Here is a 16,392-nt window from a genome sequence, read left to right as displayed (position 1 = left end):
AGAGTGGATGGAGATGGGTGGTGGTGCAGAACAGGGACTAGAAGATGGACGCATAGGCGTTAGTTAGTGCTAATGAGCAGACTGCTGTATGATGTACTTTTTTCTTGAATAAGCTCTATTGGTGCTTTAAATTCCTGATTAATCATCTGAACTTTAAAAAAATGTGTTGAATTTCTGGGACACTGGCTGGCCAGTGGATCCCTGTGCACCAGAGATCACAGACACGCTCACTCCACTCTCTCCCATCAGGGGCCAGCTGACCCCTGACTCTCCCCTATTAGCTCAGCTGACCCCTGACTCTCCCCTATTAGCTCAGCTGACCCCTGACTCTCCTCTTGACCTCCTGGACACTCACTTGTGTTTTCGCTGCCTCAGCTTCTGCCCCCGTCAGTCGTGCATGACTGAATCATTGCTGTGCTGATGGACGAGTCCCTCTAACGGGCGATCTCCTCAGCATGCAGCCGCGCTCAAAACACTGCAGCCTCTGCAACATTCTGGGATTGTCCGCAACAATGAGAAACGCGTGCACGTTCTAGGATGGTTGAGGATACAACGGAATAATTTGGACTGTTACTGTTTGCAGGTAGTAGCAGAGGATGTTGACAGCAAACCAAATGGAGATGTCTTATACACTATAATTGCTGGTAACCAAGGCAACCAGTTCTCCATTGACCCAACAAGTGGAATCATCAGAGTCAACAAGGAACTGGATCGTGAGTCGGTAAGTAATTTAGATGAATTAATTGGAGAAAACAATGAGAGGAATTAGTTGAGCTAAATATTCTTGGTGGTATATGAATATATTAGTATTGTATATGATGGTATAATGGAAACAAATGTAACAGTATGTGCCACTAAGCTCTTAAAAAGAATAAAGTTTAAAAAGGAAATAAATAAGACTAAGAACAGAATAATTCTCCACATTTACTGCAGTAAATAACCCATCATTGGCGCTGTACTTTGGGTTTAGAGTAGTAAAACAATCTGTCCGGATTTCCCAAGAGGGGAGATCTCCCCAAATATAGTAGAAAGCAGAATTAAATGTAAAACACAACATGTTTAACTGGAAAGTTGCACATAGCTGGATTATAGAAAACACCGCAGAAGAAAACAAAACAACAAGAAAACACAAAATGGTCCAAATCCTCAATGGATCAGGCTCGTCCAGCACATCCTGTCCAACTGGGGACTTTTGTCCCTCGTGACCCTGGTGATGCTTCACCACTGTTCCTTCCTTGCTCTGACTCAGTGGCAAATAATTATCACATCATGTATAATTAGTGAGAGGGCTTCAGGAGAAATGAATAGTTATCAAGTATATAAATCACTCAAAAACACCTGAAGCCGCCTCAGATAAGCAATTCCTTCACATTTCAGCCGGTAAATTAGAGAATTATTCATTCGACTTATTTCAGATTCCATGTAATCTGGGCGATATCGTCCGTAGGATCTATTTTTAATACAGATGAACTGGCACAATGTTGGAAAGGAGTTGGAACTAAACACATCCTTTCAATTGAACTTCTGGAGCAGTTGTGCACAGACAGACCAGAGGATTTGAGATGTGCTTACGGTGGTCTCCTGAATATTAAAGCATCACGTTATTTACGTGTGTGTGTGTGTGTGTGTGTGTCCTCCAGGTTCCCAGCTACTCCTTAGCAATCAGTGCTTGCGATACTGGAATTCCACCCTTGTCCTCCACCACCGTGGTCAACATAGATCTCTCCGACATCAATGACAACGCTCCCTTCTTCGCCCTGGATGATTTCACTGTTGTCATCCAGGTAAAGTTTAACTGAAGCTAAAGCTCACGCCTCAAATGTCAGGACCTGAGACACAGCATCACAGGGTTTCTTAACCTGTAAAATTGGCTTATTGCACACATATGTTGCACAAATCTTTTTAATCTCCCAAAGCAAATTTGAGTCTTGAACCCTTTTACCACAAACATGCTTCAACAGCGGTAACCTACACGACCCAGAAGCAGGAGGTGAAAACAGCTGTTAGCATTTAGAAGCTAATTCAAAAGTCAATAAAACAAGCATCTCCCAGTACCTGCTGTTTGTAAAACCTTTGGGTAAATGATCAAATATACTGTATATGGCCTCACTATTTCCCAGGAAAACAAGCCAATTGGTACCAGCATCCTGCAGTTTTCCATCACGGATCACGACTCCTCCAACAATGGCCCGCCCTTTGACTTCCGCATCCTGTCAGGAAATGATGGAAAAGAGTTTGTGCTGGAAAGAGATGGAACCCTGGTGGCCAACCAGGTCTTCAGGAGGGACCTGGCTACTGAATATGTTCTACAGATACAGGTAAACTTACTCTTCAGTGAAATTAATACCATTTAGACCAGGCATGGGCAAACTAAGGCCCGGGGGCCACATGCGGCCCGTTAAACGTTTTAATCCGGCCCGCCAAACTTGAAAAATTAAATGAATAAACCTTGTTAATGTTAAATTTTCACTGCAATTCTGGTGTTTTCCCACTAGAAAAAAGACAGTCAGGAGGAGAGTGATGGTGATATCCTGAAGGATAACAGAACTTTCAGTGCTTTAAAATAGAAATGGTTATTAATTTTTTTTAAAAGGCACATTTTATTCATTTGATTTTAAGTGTTTTAAGACTCATTCCAAAGTCAGATATTTTGTTGTAATGCTTCTCTTCATTTTCATTTGAAATTAAAGCACATGTTTTCTCCATATCCCAAGATGTGTATTTTTTCTCCAATGAGGTTACCAAAGCACTCCATCCATCCATCTGCTCCTGGTCCGGCCCCTTTGTCAAATGTTAGAACCCATTGTGAATCAAAATGTTTGCCCACCCCTGGTTTAGACTAATCTGTTCATCTCAAGAAGTGTAAGAAGAAGCGCTGGATACCAGCATGTTTGTGGTGTGAACAGGCTGACTGGTCGCCATAGTGACCAGCAAACACAAGTTAGAATTTTTAGCTCCCTTGTACTTTGAATTTTCTTCTGTTTTTGTGCCTGTTCTCCTTACAGGTGACAGACTCGGGGAGGCCGTCCCTGTCCTCGTCCTCTGTGCTAACTGTCCGAGTGATCGAGGAAAGCCTCCATCGGCCGGTGGCGTCGCCTCTGGAAATCCACATCGTCACAATGGAGGACGAGTTTCCCGGCGGCGTCATTGGTCAGCTGCACGCCACCGACACCGATCCTTACGATGCGCTGACCTTCGGCCACGCTTCGGCGGCCCAGCGCGGCCTCTTCAAGATCAGTCCCCGGGATGGTAAAATCATCGCCTTGGGAGGTTTAGACGCAGGCAGGTACCTCCTCAACGCCAGCGTGAGCGACGGCCGCTTCGTCGTGTCCGCGCCAGTGAGCATCCACGTCGTCCAGGCAACGCCGGAGATGCTGCAGGAGGCGGTGACCGTGCGCTTTGAAAGCGTGACGCCGCACGACTTTGTGGAGTTTCACCTGAAGAGCGTGCTGAAGGTGCTGCACCAGATTGCTTCGTCCCAACGGCAGGACTCGGTGCGCCTGCTCAGCCTGCAGCCCGTTGGCGGCACGCAACAGCTGGACATGCTCGTTGCCGTGGAAGCCGCTAAAGAGGAGTACTACAAGGCGGCCTATGTCACCCAGAAGCTCAGCGCGTCCCGGCGACAGCTGGAGGAGCTCCTCAGAGTGTCGGCCATCTTGGATAAGAACTGTTCCGGGCTGGAGTGTCACGGAGCGCAGTGTGAACAGAACATCGTCCTCAATTCGCACAACCTGACCACTTACAGCGCTCAAAGGACCAGCTTCGTCTCGCCACACTTCCACCGGTCCTCTCGCTGCACGTGCAGTGGTGAGTGCGTTCCGCTTCTGCCCCGGAATTCCACTTCCTGTGTTTGGTCTGAAGTGTCCACCTGTGTGAGGCAGATGGATGCAGTAACAGAGTTGCATGTTTTGTGTGTTAATCCATGTCAATAATGGATTTACCCTTTTGTGTTTTGGCATCGTAACAGTTAATATAACTTAGATCCATTCAAGTCTAAAGTATAAATTGTAAGGTGATGACCGTCTCTGCTCAGATGCCAGCTGTGCCGTCGTATCAGAACAATGCAGAGACCATCCATGCCCAGATGACATGCAGTGTGTGTCTAACACGGCCACCAGGGGGCACTATGCCTGCCAGTGCGCACCGGGAAAACACGGACAGTGTACAGGTCAGAACACGTGTTTGTTGGCTTGGAAGAATTCAAATATTTCTCGATTGTTGCGACCTCATCCTATTCAGACACCAATCTGTCTCCTGTTTGGTTGCAGGCCACTCATCTCTGAGTTTCTCGGGCAATAGCTACATCAAGTACAGGCTGTATGACTTGCTGCAGTCGGAGATGAAAGTCAGTTTAAGAGTCAGGACCCTGCAGAGCCAAGGAGTCATCATGTTCACAAAAACGGAACCCTGCATGGTCCTCAAGGTGGGCGCACATGCCGTCACACTGGGGTTTAGTGTGTTGATAAAGGCCTTGGTTTAACTGTGCGTCCACATGTGTGCATGCAAGCAGCTGGCAGAGGGGAAGCTGTGGTTCCAGCTTGCAAGTGACCTTGGAGGTGGCAGCAGTCCTGGCATGATGGGTATCTCTGGCAGTCAAATCAATGACGGCAGCTGGCACACCGTGACACTGGAGCTGAATCGCAACTTCAGCAGCCTGACGCTGGATAACCGCTACGCTGAAGGAAGCCGCGGGCCACCGTTCATACACTCGCTTGCTGCAGGCATAACCATCTACTTTGGAGCGCTGGTAAGTTTGAAAGGGAAGGGGAAGAGGAGCTTCATCATTCAAGAAGCAAATTATCACATCGCTTCATCTAGTTCATGATAGGAATAACCTGATTGATCCGGTACTTTCATAAAGTAGATCTGGATCTTTCTACCCAGGGTCAGATGGATTTTTCCTTTGTTTAATTTAAAGAGGGGTGAGTCTGAGAAATTGTCTTTCTATTTGCTCCCAACAGTCAGCATCGGGAGCATCTGACATGATGTCTTGTCGTGTTATTGTCAGTGTAAGTAGAGCTCTGTCTGAGTTTGATGATACTGATTTAGGTTTAGAGGGGAGACCCCTCCCCCCCCCCACAGTAGCTCTCCCGCTCTTGGAGACGTGGTGAACCACAGCCTCTGTGATCAACAGCCCGTAGGTTGTTGTCAGTAAAAAACCAAAGCATGAGTGAAGTGGTGCACAGAGGAGTCTAGCGGGAGGCTTTACCTTGCTGGCGAGGAATGGTGGGGGCTGCATTTGCATCCATCAAACAAGTTTCTGCCTCACAGCGAAAGGATTAATGGGGCTGGAGGAGCTTGGATCCTCCTGCGGTGGTGTGGAGGGGGTGTGGAGGAACCGCTCTGCTGCAGGGGACAGGGGTTGTTGTCCCATCTTAGAGACTCTGTCAAGTAGAATCACAGTGACAATGTTTCCTTCACAGCGGGGGGTGGGGGGCGGGGTGGAAACCACCACAAAGGCGAGGTTCTTGTAACACAGGAAGATGCTGGAGAAATGCAGATGGTTGTCAAGAGGAGCCCAGTGCAGATTAAGTTCTAGTTCTAGTTTAGTTGTTCTTAAATCATGGCTGTGAGACAGACGATATTAAATGAAAACTACAGTATGTGACCCACCAAAAGCTGGTGAGGTCAAAAAGAGAAAAGGATTAACTTTATTGTCTGAGGTCATACCGCCCTCGCTCCCCCGGTCTGACATATCGACCTCCAACATGATGAGCTGAGCTGGATCACATCTCGGGAGAACTGGAGAGGTGGGGGGGGTGAATGAATGTTTCAGGGAAGCAGGAAAGCTGGATGTTTGAGAAACCTCTCGAACATTTAAGATTTGAGGATGGAAACAGATGAATCTGTGAAAATGTGTGATGTCGGGCACTGTTAAGGAAACACATTTGTAACACTTTGCTTTATGTCCCCACGTATTTACCAATTTGCTTGTTCAGCTTTAAGAGAATTTGTTATTAAAAAAACCAGAACAGAATTCTTTGCCAGACAACGTGTATTTGTGTGTAATTCTTTTATATTTCATCCATCAGGTGCAGTCGAAATCGCACGATCTCCTGGACGCCCAGAAGGACCCACAAGTTCTTGAAGGTTTCCAGGGATGTCTGGACTCCGTGATAATCAACAACAACGAACTTCCGCTGCATAACAAACGCTCGCACTACGCAGAAGTGGTGGGCCTGACGGAGATTAAGCTGGGATGCGTCCTTTATCCTGACGTTTGCCTGCAGCAGCCGTGTCAGAACGGAGCTACTTGTACAAGTCATCCCTCTGGCGGTGAGTGGTAGCAAAGGCAAATCTGGCTCGGCCCAATCTCAGAATACCCTCAGTTTAATGACGATGACCTTCTGATCAGAGTAGAGTTTTGCCTTTGTGGGCATGTTGTGGTTGATATTGTTCATTTATGGGTCTCAAAGAGCCATATTGAATGAGAGGCTCTAAATGGGGTGACAAAACTCTATTTAACAGCATCATTTTGAAAAAGATAGAGTGCAAAGGATAAAGTAAAAATTTCATGAAAAAGATTATAATTCACTTGATTAACATTCTAAAAGTCACAGATCGGCACACTTATCCTGGGTTTCTTGGTAAATATTGCAGCCCAGTGAAGTTGGACTGTCCTGATCCTGTTCACGATATAACCTCAGTTACATCATACTGGTAAATACAAACCAGTTTATGTTAAACCGATGAAATCTAAGCATTAGAGGATTCAAGCACAGACAGACAAAGAACACCATGAAGTCTTAGACTGTCTCCTGTAACAGAGAGAGGAGTCGACGTACAGACACACCAAAACAGCAGAGGAACCGCTAACCTGTGTGCGGTTGGAGGATCTGAGAGCTTTAAATGGATCCTCTCGAACCTAAAATCCCAGTTTGTCTCAAACCAAGCAAAACACAAATAATCTTCTTTATTAGATTGTAAAAACAGCTGAAATTTTCATTTGGTCAGGAATGTTTCCTGGCTGCTCTGTAGAATAAACCAGCCTGTGTCACCTTTCTGCCCTGCTTGCCAGGATTTTCGTGCAGCTGTGGTCCCCAGTTCACCGGCGCCTACTGCGAGACGGAGGTAACGGCATGCGTCCCCAGCCCCTGTCAAAATGGCGGCGCGTGCAAGTCTATCGGCAACGCGTTCTTCTGCAGCTGCAGGCGAGGCTTCAAGGGCCTGACGTGAGTCTCGCACACAACAGTCGTCCCAAAATCCCATTTTTGCAATGAGATCTATTCAGATTTATTTCAGAATAAAGATGCAGCAAGAGATGTTAGGCAGTTTGAGGTGGATTTTTGATGTTGGGGGGCAGTCACAGACTAGTGAGATGATAATTTTCTCCCAATTCTCTTGCTTTACGTTCTCTTTTTTCACACTTTTGATAAAAAGAAGTGGTGTAAGTGATTCAGTTTCAAATAAATAGTCGTTTCGCTCAGTCTGAAATTCTCACCATAGCTCGATTGTGTTGTTTTGAAGAGCAGTGAGGATAGTTGCGCAATAAAAGATGAACTTTGACGCAAACTCTTTAAAAAGAAGAACCTTTTGAAAAGAGGAACTCACAATTGTGCTGTCAAAATGGTTTTCATGCATTATAACTCGACACCAGCCTCTCCGCCGTAACCTTTTCCTCCCGTCCCGTAGTTGCGGGGAAGACATAAACGAATGTGACACCGCGAAACCACGGAGCGAGTGTGAGAACGGCGGCGTGTGCGTGAACACTCACGGCTCCTTCTACTGTAACTGCACCGCGGGGTTCGTGGGCCAGCGCTGCAGTCTGCGGGGCGTTTTTGTCCCGGACATGCGGGCAGGAAGCGCCGTGATCAACAAAGAGGAGCTGATCGGCATCGCGCTGGTGGTTTTCATCATCATCACCCTCATCGTACTGTTCGTTGCTTTTCGCAAAACGGTTTTCCAGAAAAACTACTCTCGGAACAACCTTTCTTTAGTTCAAGATCCCGCCACTGCCGCACTGCTCAATAAGGCCAACGGGATTCAGTTTCAGTTCCTAAACTGCACCCCAGGGGACCCTTTCAACCTGTACACCGAGACAGGACTGGGTCCAGCCATGGTGGGACCTCCACAGGTCCCAGTTAGACCTTTGCCCTACACGCCCTGTTTCCAAAGAGACCCCAGGTGTACGCTGGAAAAGAGCGACAGGTGCGTGGTGGAGCATACAGAGATGAGCACCTTCCACCCGGAGTCGCCACGGAGTGGGTCAGGAACCATCAAGAGGGGGGTGGTGGTGTGTGTGCCCCCCAGCCTGTCTTCGGTATTGTCCTGTCAATCAGACTGCGAATCCATATGCAAGAGCACCTGGGACAATGATGAGGGTGAGTGTTTGTTTCACATTGTTAATATTTGAGTATTGTTTGAACTTTACAGTTACAGAATAAAGACAATAGTTTTAATCAGGCCTTGTGTTTGACAGCATAATATGCCGCTTGTGTCTATGGGTCACAGTCTGTCAATTGAAAGCATTTTAAAGTGTTTTTTTAACCTTCTTCCCACAGACAAGACTGCTGACACGGCAGATGAAGTGATATGTTATTCTGCGAGCAACAAGGACAGCAACTCCGAGGTCCAATCCCTCAACTCCTATCAGTCAGATTCCTGCGACGACAATGGTAAGATTCATATCCAGAGGAAGATTCTCTAAATGTGCCAAATTCAGAGCTTTTCTGACTGTACAAAGAAAAAAAAATACGTGAACCTTTTGGAATTTCATGGTTTCCTGCTTTGATTTATCACAAAATATAATCTGACTATCATCTGAGGGTGTTGATAAAAAAACATATATGTATATATGTTTAGGTCTGTCATGCCTTTGACAACAACCTCACAGAGGTGTGAGGAGAAAAAGTAACTGAACCCCCGAGTTAGCAACCAAAAAAGGTAATTAGAGTTCCCCAGTCCACAGTTCCAGGAGGTGCATTATAGTAAAATGGAGGCTCTCTACAAAGAAGAACCCCCTCCCAGACAAAGTGGCCCCAAGATGTGAAGGCGTCAGTGGAACCGGCTGACGTCTGCGTTCTTGAGGCTGCAGGACTCGTTAAACACCACCAAGGAGACAAACAGGGCAGAAGATGGATGGATGAGCGGATGGATGATGGATTGATGAACAGATGGATGATGATGGACAAGTGCGTGAATGGACAGATGGTGGAATGGGTGGATGGGTGACCTCAACCCAGCAGAGATGCTACTGAGCTCCAGCAGTTTTGCCTGCAGGAGGGAGCTAAAGCTCTGATCCACAGCTACAGGACGCCCCGATTGAGGTTTCTGCTGCCAAAGGATCGGATGTAACCAGCCCAAGGGGCCACTTACTTATTTTGATGTTGGATAATTGAGTTCAAAAAAGACATGAGGGCACCTTCTGTTTGTCAGTATGATGAAGATCAGTTCAAATTCTGTGACAGATTCAGCAGCAAACCATGAACTTCTGAAAAGTGTAGCTTCCCAAAGTATTTCCTGTCCTTCAAATGTCATTACGGATAGAGAAATTCAGCTTCACTTATCTTAAAATTAAATATTTGAAGCCATGACCACCAGTTTTACCATCATCTGGGGTTTTATAGGTCCTGTTGCCGCTCTTTTGGCTTTTTCTATTTCTGTATTTTGAAAGGTCGGTGCTCAGATCCTGTCATCGTCTGTCAGTTATTAACATTAACAGAACGTCCCTGCTGGCCAACAAATCCCAGTACAAGTGTACAACAATCTGTTATTGCTGCGACTAATAACGATACAAGCTCAGGTAGTTTTACAGCGTTATGGTGTAATTGTGATCTTGTATGCTAACGTTAAATGAAAGGGAATCTGGAGACAGGTGTTAGTGCTGAAGGCCTCTTCTTTCCTCTGTTCCTTCATCACTAGGGATAAATGAGTACCGATACCATACCTGATACCAGCCTTATTTCTAAGTACCTGTAATAACTGCCAATACAGTCACCGAAAACTCCAGCTTATGTTGAGTAGCGCTCTTGACCAGAAGATGGTGGTGCCGCAGTTGAGTATTGGTACTCAAGAGTGAGTATTCGTAGTGGTATTGAACGTCCCTAATCGGGACACTTGATGACCTCACTGCTACTCAACTTTTGTCTTGTAATTACAATCTGTGGTTCATCGCGTTCTCACGGGTGTCCCCAGCTGGGGTTCTCCAGACTGGAGTTGCACGTGTCACAGGTGGATGGAAGCTAGCCACCAGGGCTCAGTGTGTCCTGGAGTATTGTTGCCTCTGAGCTAGCCTCCAGCGCCCACCATGAGCCTGTTCGCTGCTAATAATGGATGCATGGTCTGCTAATGATATTGGGGATTCATAGAGATCTGCTATGGGCAACGTCCGTTATCTGCATCCACCAAGTTAACATGTTTTTCTTTTCATCATCTCTGTCCACAGTGAGACACTAATGACAACAATCCCACACTCTTTGACTTGGCAAAATCAGTTTTTCTCTGTTGTTACGCTTACTCAGCAGATTTGCTGTTTATCTTTGAATAATCCTCAATGGAGGCGACTCCAGTCCTCGAGGCCGCATTCATGCCGGGTTTTGTGTCCTACCTGGTAAAATCTGCCGTCACCAAGGGAAGTGGAGCCCCAGGTGGAAGTGTTGTCTAACTAGGATAAAAAGCCCGGCTTGAATCTGTTCTCAAGGACTGGAGTTTCCCACCCTTTAGATAGTTGATATGAGGGGATTTCGTTGAATAATCGCACATGCAGATCACACATCGGGCAGCAATTACAGTTAGATGGACCGCCTTTGCAAAATGTACAGTAAAAATATAAATTCTGAGTTTCCATATATAGACTGAAGTATCCAGTCACACGCAGCAATCGTGGAATAATTCAGTTCTGTGCCGTTCTGACCAAGAGGATGTTTCAGAGATGGACTAAAGGTTCTGCTAGATTATAGTGGTTGCCTTTCTCACAATATAAAAGACAGCACATCATTTAAGTTATGTCATACGTGTCAGATTTAAGGTTCATAACACACAAGTATTTAAAAACTCATCTCTTACTTTCTCCCTTTCGCAAGCCTCCATAGTGACGGTCATTCGACTGGTCAATGATGCAGTTGACACAATTGAAAGTGAAGGTATTCTCTTTCATCCACTTTTTCCTCTTTTATGTTGTCGGTGTGTTATTTCCAACATATGACACACCCAAACTGTCACGCTGTACACACTGTATTGACATTATGTAAACTTAATTGTTTAGGCAGTTTCATATATTATACTGACCGTAGTCTTCATGCTCTTTTTAATTAAAAATAGTTTTATACTGTTTAATAAAATGTAAAAAAACCCATTTTACATGATATTTTACATTAACCGGACTCATTTGTAAACTTTACACTAGTTTATCTATATATACAAACCGGTGGTTTTCATCATCTTAATTGAGCCTCTATCTTTTTCCTCTTCTGTATGTCTACATGTTGTGATGATATTAACTCATCATCGGTGATAAACGCCTCTGCATTTACGTCTTTTTCCATCTGACAGTGTCTGTTTTGGACCATGATCCAATCTACAACAAAGGTGATTTGCCTGACTCGTGTACACGCTTACCCGTTTGTGTACATCTGTGTGTAGCTCTGTGTCTCATGAGTGTGGGAAGCAACCAGTGAAAATATCAACCATTGAAAACGGGCGGGGACACGACCACGATCTCATCAGGAATCATTTTACAGCGGTGGGCTCTTATGAGGCCGTAGTTGAGATTGTTTCCGAATTCTCTAGCCTCTATTCTAACCGCAGAGGTCGTCAGAAGTTGCTACGCGAATTTCAAGGCTGATATTTTTGCTGTCGTCGGAGTCTCGTGATGAAAATGCTGAGAGATCAGCTGGTTTTGAAACGCTGATGTGGTCCTCCTGGTATCCTGAGCTGAAGAACCTAACAGATCTATTGTCACAATCTGAACAAAATCCGCAGTTAAAAAAGGAGGGTTTAATTTCAAATCCACTCAACAAATTCTTAAAATGTAAGTTAACTGGTTCCGGATCAGTAGCACATGTGGTCCTGGCAGAAAGGGGGCGGAGCACAGACAGAAAAGGGGGAGTGGCTTTAATAGACAGGGGGAAAAGGACTGGAGAGACCCCCTTAGAGGTACATCAATTGGCCAATCTTAACATCTCCAAATGTCATTTACGAGTTAATCATTCATAAAGCGTTATGATTTATTCAACAAACATCTGGGCTGAACAGTTGTGAACCAGTAAATAATCATCCCGTTCGTGCCAAAGTACAGGAAAGCAGCCCTGCTACGTCCATAAAAGGAACCGACATGGGTTATATTTGTATGGAAAATTGAATTGATCTATTCCGTCCTGTTTGCACATGCACGTACTCAGTTGGGGTTTAGCACCTCATCCAAGAACAATTCACCACGTAAACTTTGAACCACTGAGCATCGCTACAACAGTGCGAGCACGTCAGCCACAACCACCTATAGATATATAGATATATATGACCTATATGACCTATAGATGAACAAGTGTCTGCGACATGTCATAGAAGAGAATACAAAATTTCAGACCGCACTGGAAACAAATTGAAACTGATCCTCAAACCCGAGACAGCTAAATACTCTCCTCGATCCTGCTTTGAAGAGCGGAAGATTTCTGAGTTTCACCGTCTCAAATTTGCCAAGCTCTAAATGAGTGCTTTGACGGATTTTTGTGCCCCTTTTTTCATCTTCATTTCTTTTTTTAACACGCAGATATTCATGTCTGGGTGCCGTGCATCGCCACATTAACAAACTTAAGCCTGTCATTGTACCATCACATCACGGACTTCCAGGCTTATGATGGTTCTGCATCGTCACTGTTTGACATCCCACATCCTCGGTCTATAATTTCGTCTAAATTTTTGCTTCGTCAGGTTGTTCGGCTTAAACCTCATGACAAAACAATTGTGGTGTTTCTCTGATCATTGGAATCACCACGTTTCCCATTTCCTATGCAAATCCTGAAAAAAGCTGCAGTGAAATTAAGTCCCATTTTGCTCAAGCAGCATATTGCAGCGTCTTGAGTTTCAGCAATTTTCTTTCCTGACCTCTGAATAAAACATGCAAACTCAGAGAACCATGTGATATGTGCTTGGATCACGGAAGAGGTGCGTCTTTGGGAAATCTCTTGGTGACACAGCTTTTCCTGCAGGGCGTAAATGAAACCTAATCTGCTGCATGCACGTGCTTCTGTCCCCGTAAACCTCCAGAGTATCACCTTTTTGTGCCGTGTCCTCATTCATAAAGCTCAGCATGCTCTACCAGCCCTGACCCTGTCGTTTGTATCGTGCATGCCGCGTGAACTTCAGATTCTGTGTTTGCTGTGTGTCGCTGAATCCAACACGGCCGTTCCGTCTGAAGGCTTGTGTGCTGCACAGCCCCACCTTGTGGAGATTTTTTTGATTTAACCTCTAACATTCTAACTCATTTTTACCATCTCAAAATCCCATTAACAATTTGCCTTTTTTTTTTTACCCATCCAGCATATCACTGGGACATATCAGACTGGGTGCCCAGCAGCAAGCTCTCCAGCTTCGAGGAGGTGCCCGGCTACGACGCCAGGCTGGGCAGCGGGGCAGCGGGCTCAGCCACCTGCCCCGGAGACACCGCTCATGAGCTGGAGTCAGACTACTACCTGGGAGGCTACGACATTGACAGCGACTGCCCTTCTTCCCACGTGGAAGAGTTCTTGAGCGAAGACGCTCTGCCGCCACCACTGCCCACCGACGAGGACTTCCCCGAACTCTATATGCCGATAACCTCAGTCTCCAGCGACAGCACCCTCAGCTCTGGCAGCAACAGGTGTCAGAACACCAGACCACACCCAAGCCAAAACCTCTCTCCACACCAATTACCTCCAGAGGATGCAGCCCAGGTGGGGCCCGGCTCTTCCGTGAGCGGGGCAACAGCAGGAAACGCGGACGCTCAGAACTGTATCCCTGCAGCTGAAAACCTGAAAACACCTGCTGGTGCACGTCCACCCTCAGACACGTCAACGCTTCGCAGACTTAATCACTCTGAACGTAAGACAGACTTGGAAAATATGGATGAACTTTGCGAAGGGGTGACTTATATCACAGATTCAGAGCAACAGACTAAAGTGTAATGGGATGAGCAGGTGAGAGAGGCCACAGGATGTGTGTAATGGTTCAGGTGCAGCGGTGATGCAGATGACAAGAGAAGCACTCAGAGGATCCAGTCAGCCGTGAGCATTACAGATCACGTCAGATTCTCTCTGGCTCTGCAGGGCGATCAAAAGTGTTCTTCCCAGGTTCAATTGTTGCAGTATGAGAAGAATGGGGATGAGAATGTAAATGAAAATACTAATCCAAAGTAGATTAAAATGTATATGTATGTTTTGTTCATTTGTGAATATGGCTAGAAGGGCCCGTGGGAATAACAGAAGAAAAAATATCGGGTCGTTTGTGAAGGTTATTTGGTTCCCTGCCCCTCATACAGTCCCATTAAACATTTTTTGTATATTTTGCTGCACTCTGAACTTGAAAAAAAATGTGTGAAATATTGTGACTACTTGTTATTACAGATCTGGACTCAAAAATACTGCTAGTTTGTTTCTTTTCAGTTGTACAAAACAGACTTCAAAGTACATTTTATTCAGTATTTTTTTATGCATAAATTGTTAATTCTTCTGTGTAGTGTTGTGTGATATCTTTGACCAGGCCTTTGACTGTATTGTATATAGAGACGGGCCGGGCCATTCAAAACTCACGTTTGGAGTACCGCCCCCTGCTGGTGGTTTGTGTGTATAACACCCGTTTTACCTGAAGGGTCAATAGAGTATTTGTCTTTCCCAAATATTGGCATGCGCTGCAACACTAGGCAATTAAAAAACAGCCTAGAAATGATTTGACTATATTTCCATTTGTGGCCTATTTATGGCACAAAAATCGTCTTTACTGAGAAAAGCTAAGAAAGTCTCCAGTGTGATTTCAACGTCTCTGTAACTTTATCCTTCAGAGAGACAAAGAGCAGACATAGATAGTCAGTACTATAATTGGGATTTGGCGCAGAGTAGTGACGAAAATGTTTTAAGATAAATTCCCATTATTTCCTAGCAGCTGATGATTGTAGCAAGAGACAAAGACGCTGCATCGGAAGTCCCAGAATTTAACATGAAATGATATTTAAATTAAGTAAAAGATTAAAAGAGAGTCTGAACAGCAGTAATTCATTATCACAGGAGATGGTTTATAATTTGTGAGGCGTCCCATGAGAGCTGCAGATAATCCTCAGCTTCTTTTTTTTATCTGACTGCGACTGGTTTTTGTTCTAAAACATGAGGAGGCACCTGTGAAACGCGGGTTTCCTTAATCATTAACATCTCTCTGAACATATGTAAATATACTGAACCCTGTCCGGAAATATACACAAATGTTTGACGTGATGAAAGGAATTTGAATGTATTTCTGGTGGAATACGTCCTGGTTTTAAAGTGTTTCCCATGCGACTCTAAATACATTAAGGATCTCCACCTCTTTTGCACACTGATGAACATCATCTAGCCATATTTTGAATAAAGGCTTTTTTTACCCAGCAACAGTGTTTTTTCCTTCCTTACAGAGGCTCATTATTGCTGGGGGCTGATGAGCCAGTGTTAACCCTTTTTTAAGTCAATACTTGTATACCGACGAATGACATGAGCCCCAAAATTGTGTGAATACAGCTCACATGTTCATATTAAAGCATCTTTAAAGGCTGGATGTGGTAAAAGCAAATCAAAATTAGTTGCACACACTAGAGACTGAAGTATATATGACTTTGTGATATGGAATATTTCCACAAATTTAACCTGCTTGCAGCACTTAAACTGTTTTATTGATAGATGAATAATAAGGGGAGGTCTCAAAAGCATTCAGCAGCTGGGGGAAAGAAAAAGAAGCAGTTGACTCTTGTTGGAGGGATGTTTGTGAGTGAGGAGCATGAATTCTTTCACCAAAGTCAACAATGGTGAATGGCTCTGCATAAGCTGCGTGAGCTTTTGTTCCTGCTTTTATTTTTTTGGAAGCGCCATAGCTGGTTGTGAAAGTTACATTATTTCCACAAATGGACTTTGCATACATAGATAATCACCCTGAACTTAAATTCCTGCCTGTCGATCATTAAAAAATAAAATAAAAACCCAACTATATGAGCAGTGATTCCTGATTGTTCTTGAGGCCAATACTCTACAAACTCCATATAACTTACTATAGGAATAGTAAGAGCTAAAGTGGAGGTTTAACGAATAAGTTGGACATAATAAAGAAATGTAATTTTAGCTGACAAGAAGGTGTGATTTGTGTACAAAGTAATCGGTGGAAAAAAAACATTTTTTTACCCTTATAAAAGTGCAATAGGAGCAACCTTCGTGCAGGTTCCTGTCGTTAATAACAACCCTT

At 44.7% G+C, this 16,392-nt stretch overlaps 1 protein-coding gene across 4 annotated transcripts in view; it reads left to right on the top strand.

Annotated features, from left to right (window-relative positions):
* Nucleotides 1-15,551, top strand: part of fat3a (FAT atypical cadherin 3a) — a 42,775-nt gene extending 27,224 nt beyond the window's left edge. For 2 of the 4 annotated variants that reach the window (XM_057049441.1, XM_057049440.1), the window contains 14 exons: nt 584-721; nt 1,641-1,784; nt 2,121-2,318; nt 3,006-3,807; nt 4,034-4,168; nt 4,269-4,423; nt 4,511-4,747; nt 6,033-6,276; nt 7,019-7,172; nt 7,633-8,321; nt 8,502-8,615; nt 11,022-11,081; nt 11,491-11,526; nt 13,477-15,551. In XM_057049441.1, coding sequence (XP_056905421.1) covers nt 584-721; nt 1,641-1,784; nt 2,121-2,318; nt 3,006-3,807; nt 4,034-4,168; nt 4,269-4,423; nt 4,511-4,747; nt 6,033-6,276; nt 7,019-7,172; nt 7,633-8,321; nt 8,502-8,615; nt 11,022-11,081; nt 11,491-11,526; nt 13,477-14,099 — 3,729 coding nt within the window. In that variant the 3' untranslated portion in view covers nt 14,100-15,551. The remainder of the gene's footprint in view (nt 1-583; nt 722-1,640; nt 1,785-2,120; nt 2,319-3,005; nt 3,808-4,033; nt 4,169-4,268; nt 4,424-4,510; nt 4,748-6,032; nt 6,277-7,018; nt 7,173-7,632; nt 8,322-8,501; nt 8,616-11,021; nt 11,082-11,490; nt 11,527-13,476) is intronic. The other 2 variants (XM_057049443.1, XM_057049442.1) reach the window with 1 other exon arrangement.
* Nucleotides 15,552-16,392: the final 841 nt, after the last annotated feature.

The sequence above is a fragment of the Takifugu flavidus genome, chromosome 12 (assembly GCF_003711565.1).
Source record: "Takifugu flavidus isolate HTHZ2018 chromosome 12, ASM371156v2, whole genome shotgun sequence".
NCBI classification, from domain to species: domain Eukaryota; kingdom Metazoa; phylum Chordata; class Actinopteri; order Tetraodontiformes; family Tetraodontidae; genus Takifugu; species Takifugu flavidus.
This window is presented reverse-complemented; position numbering and strand designations above follow the sequence as displayed.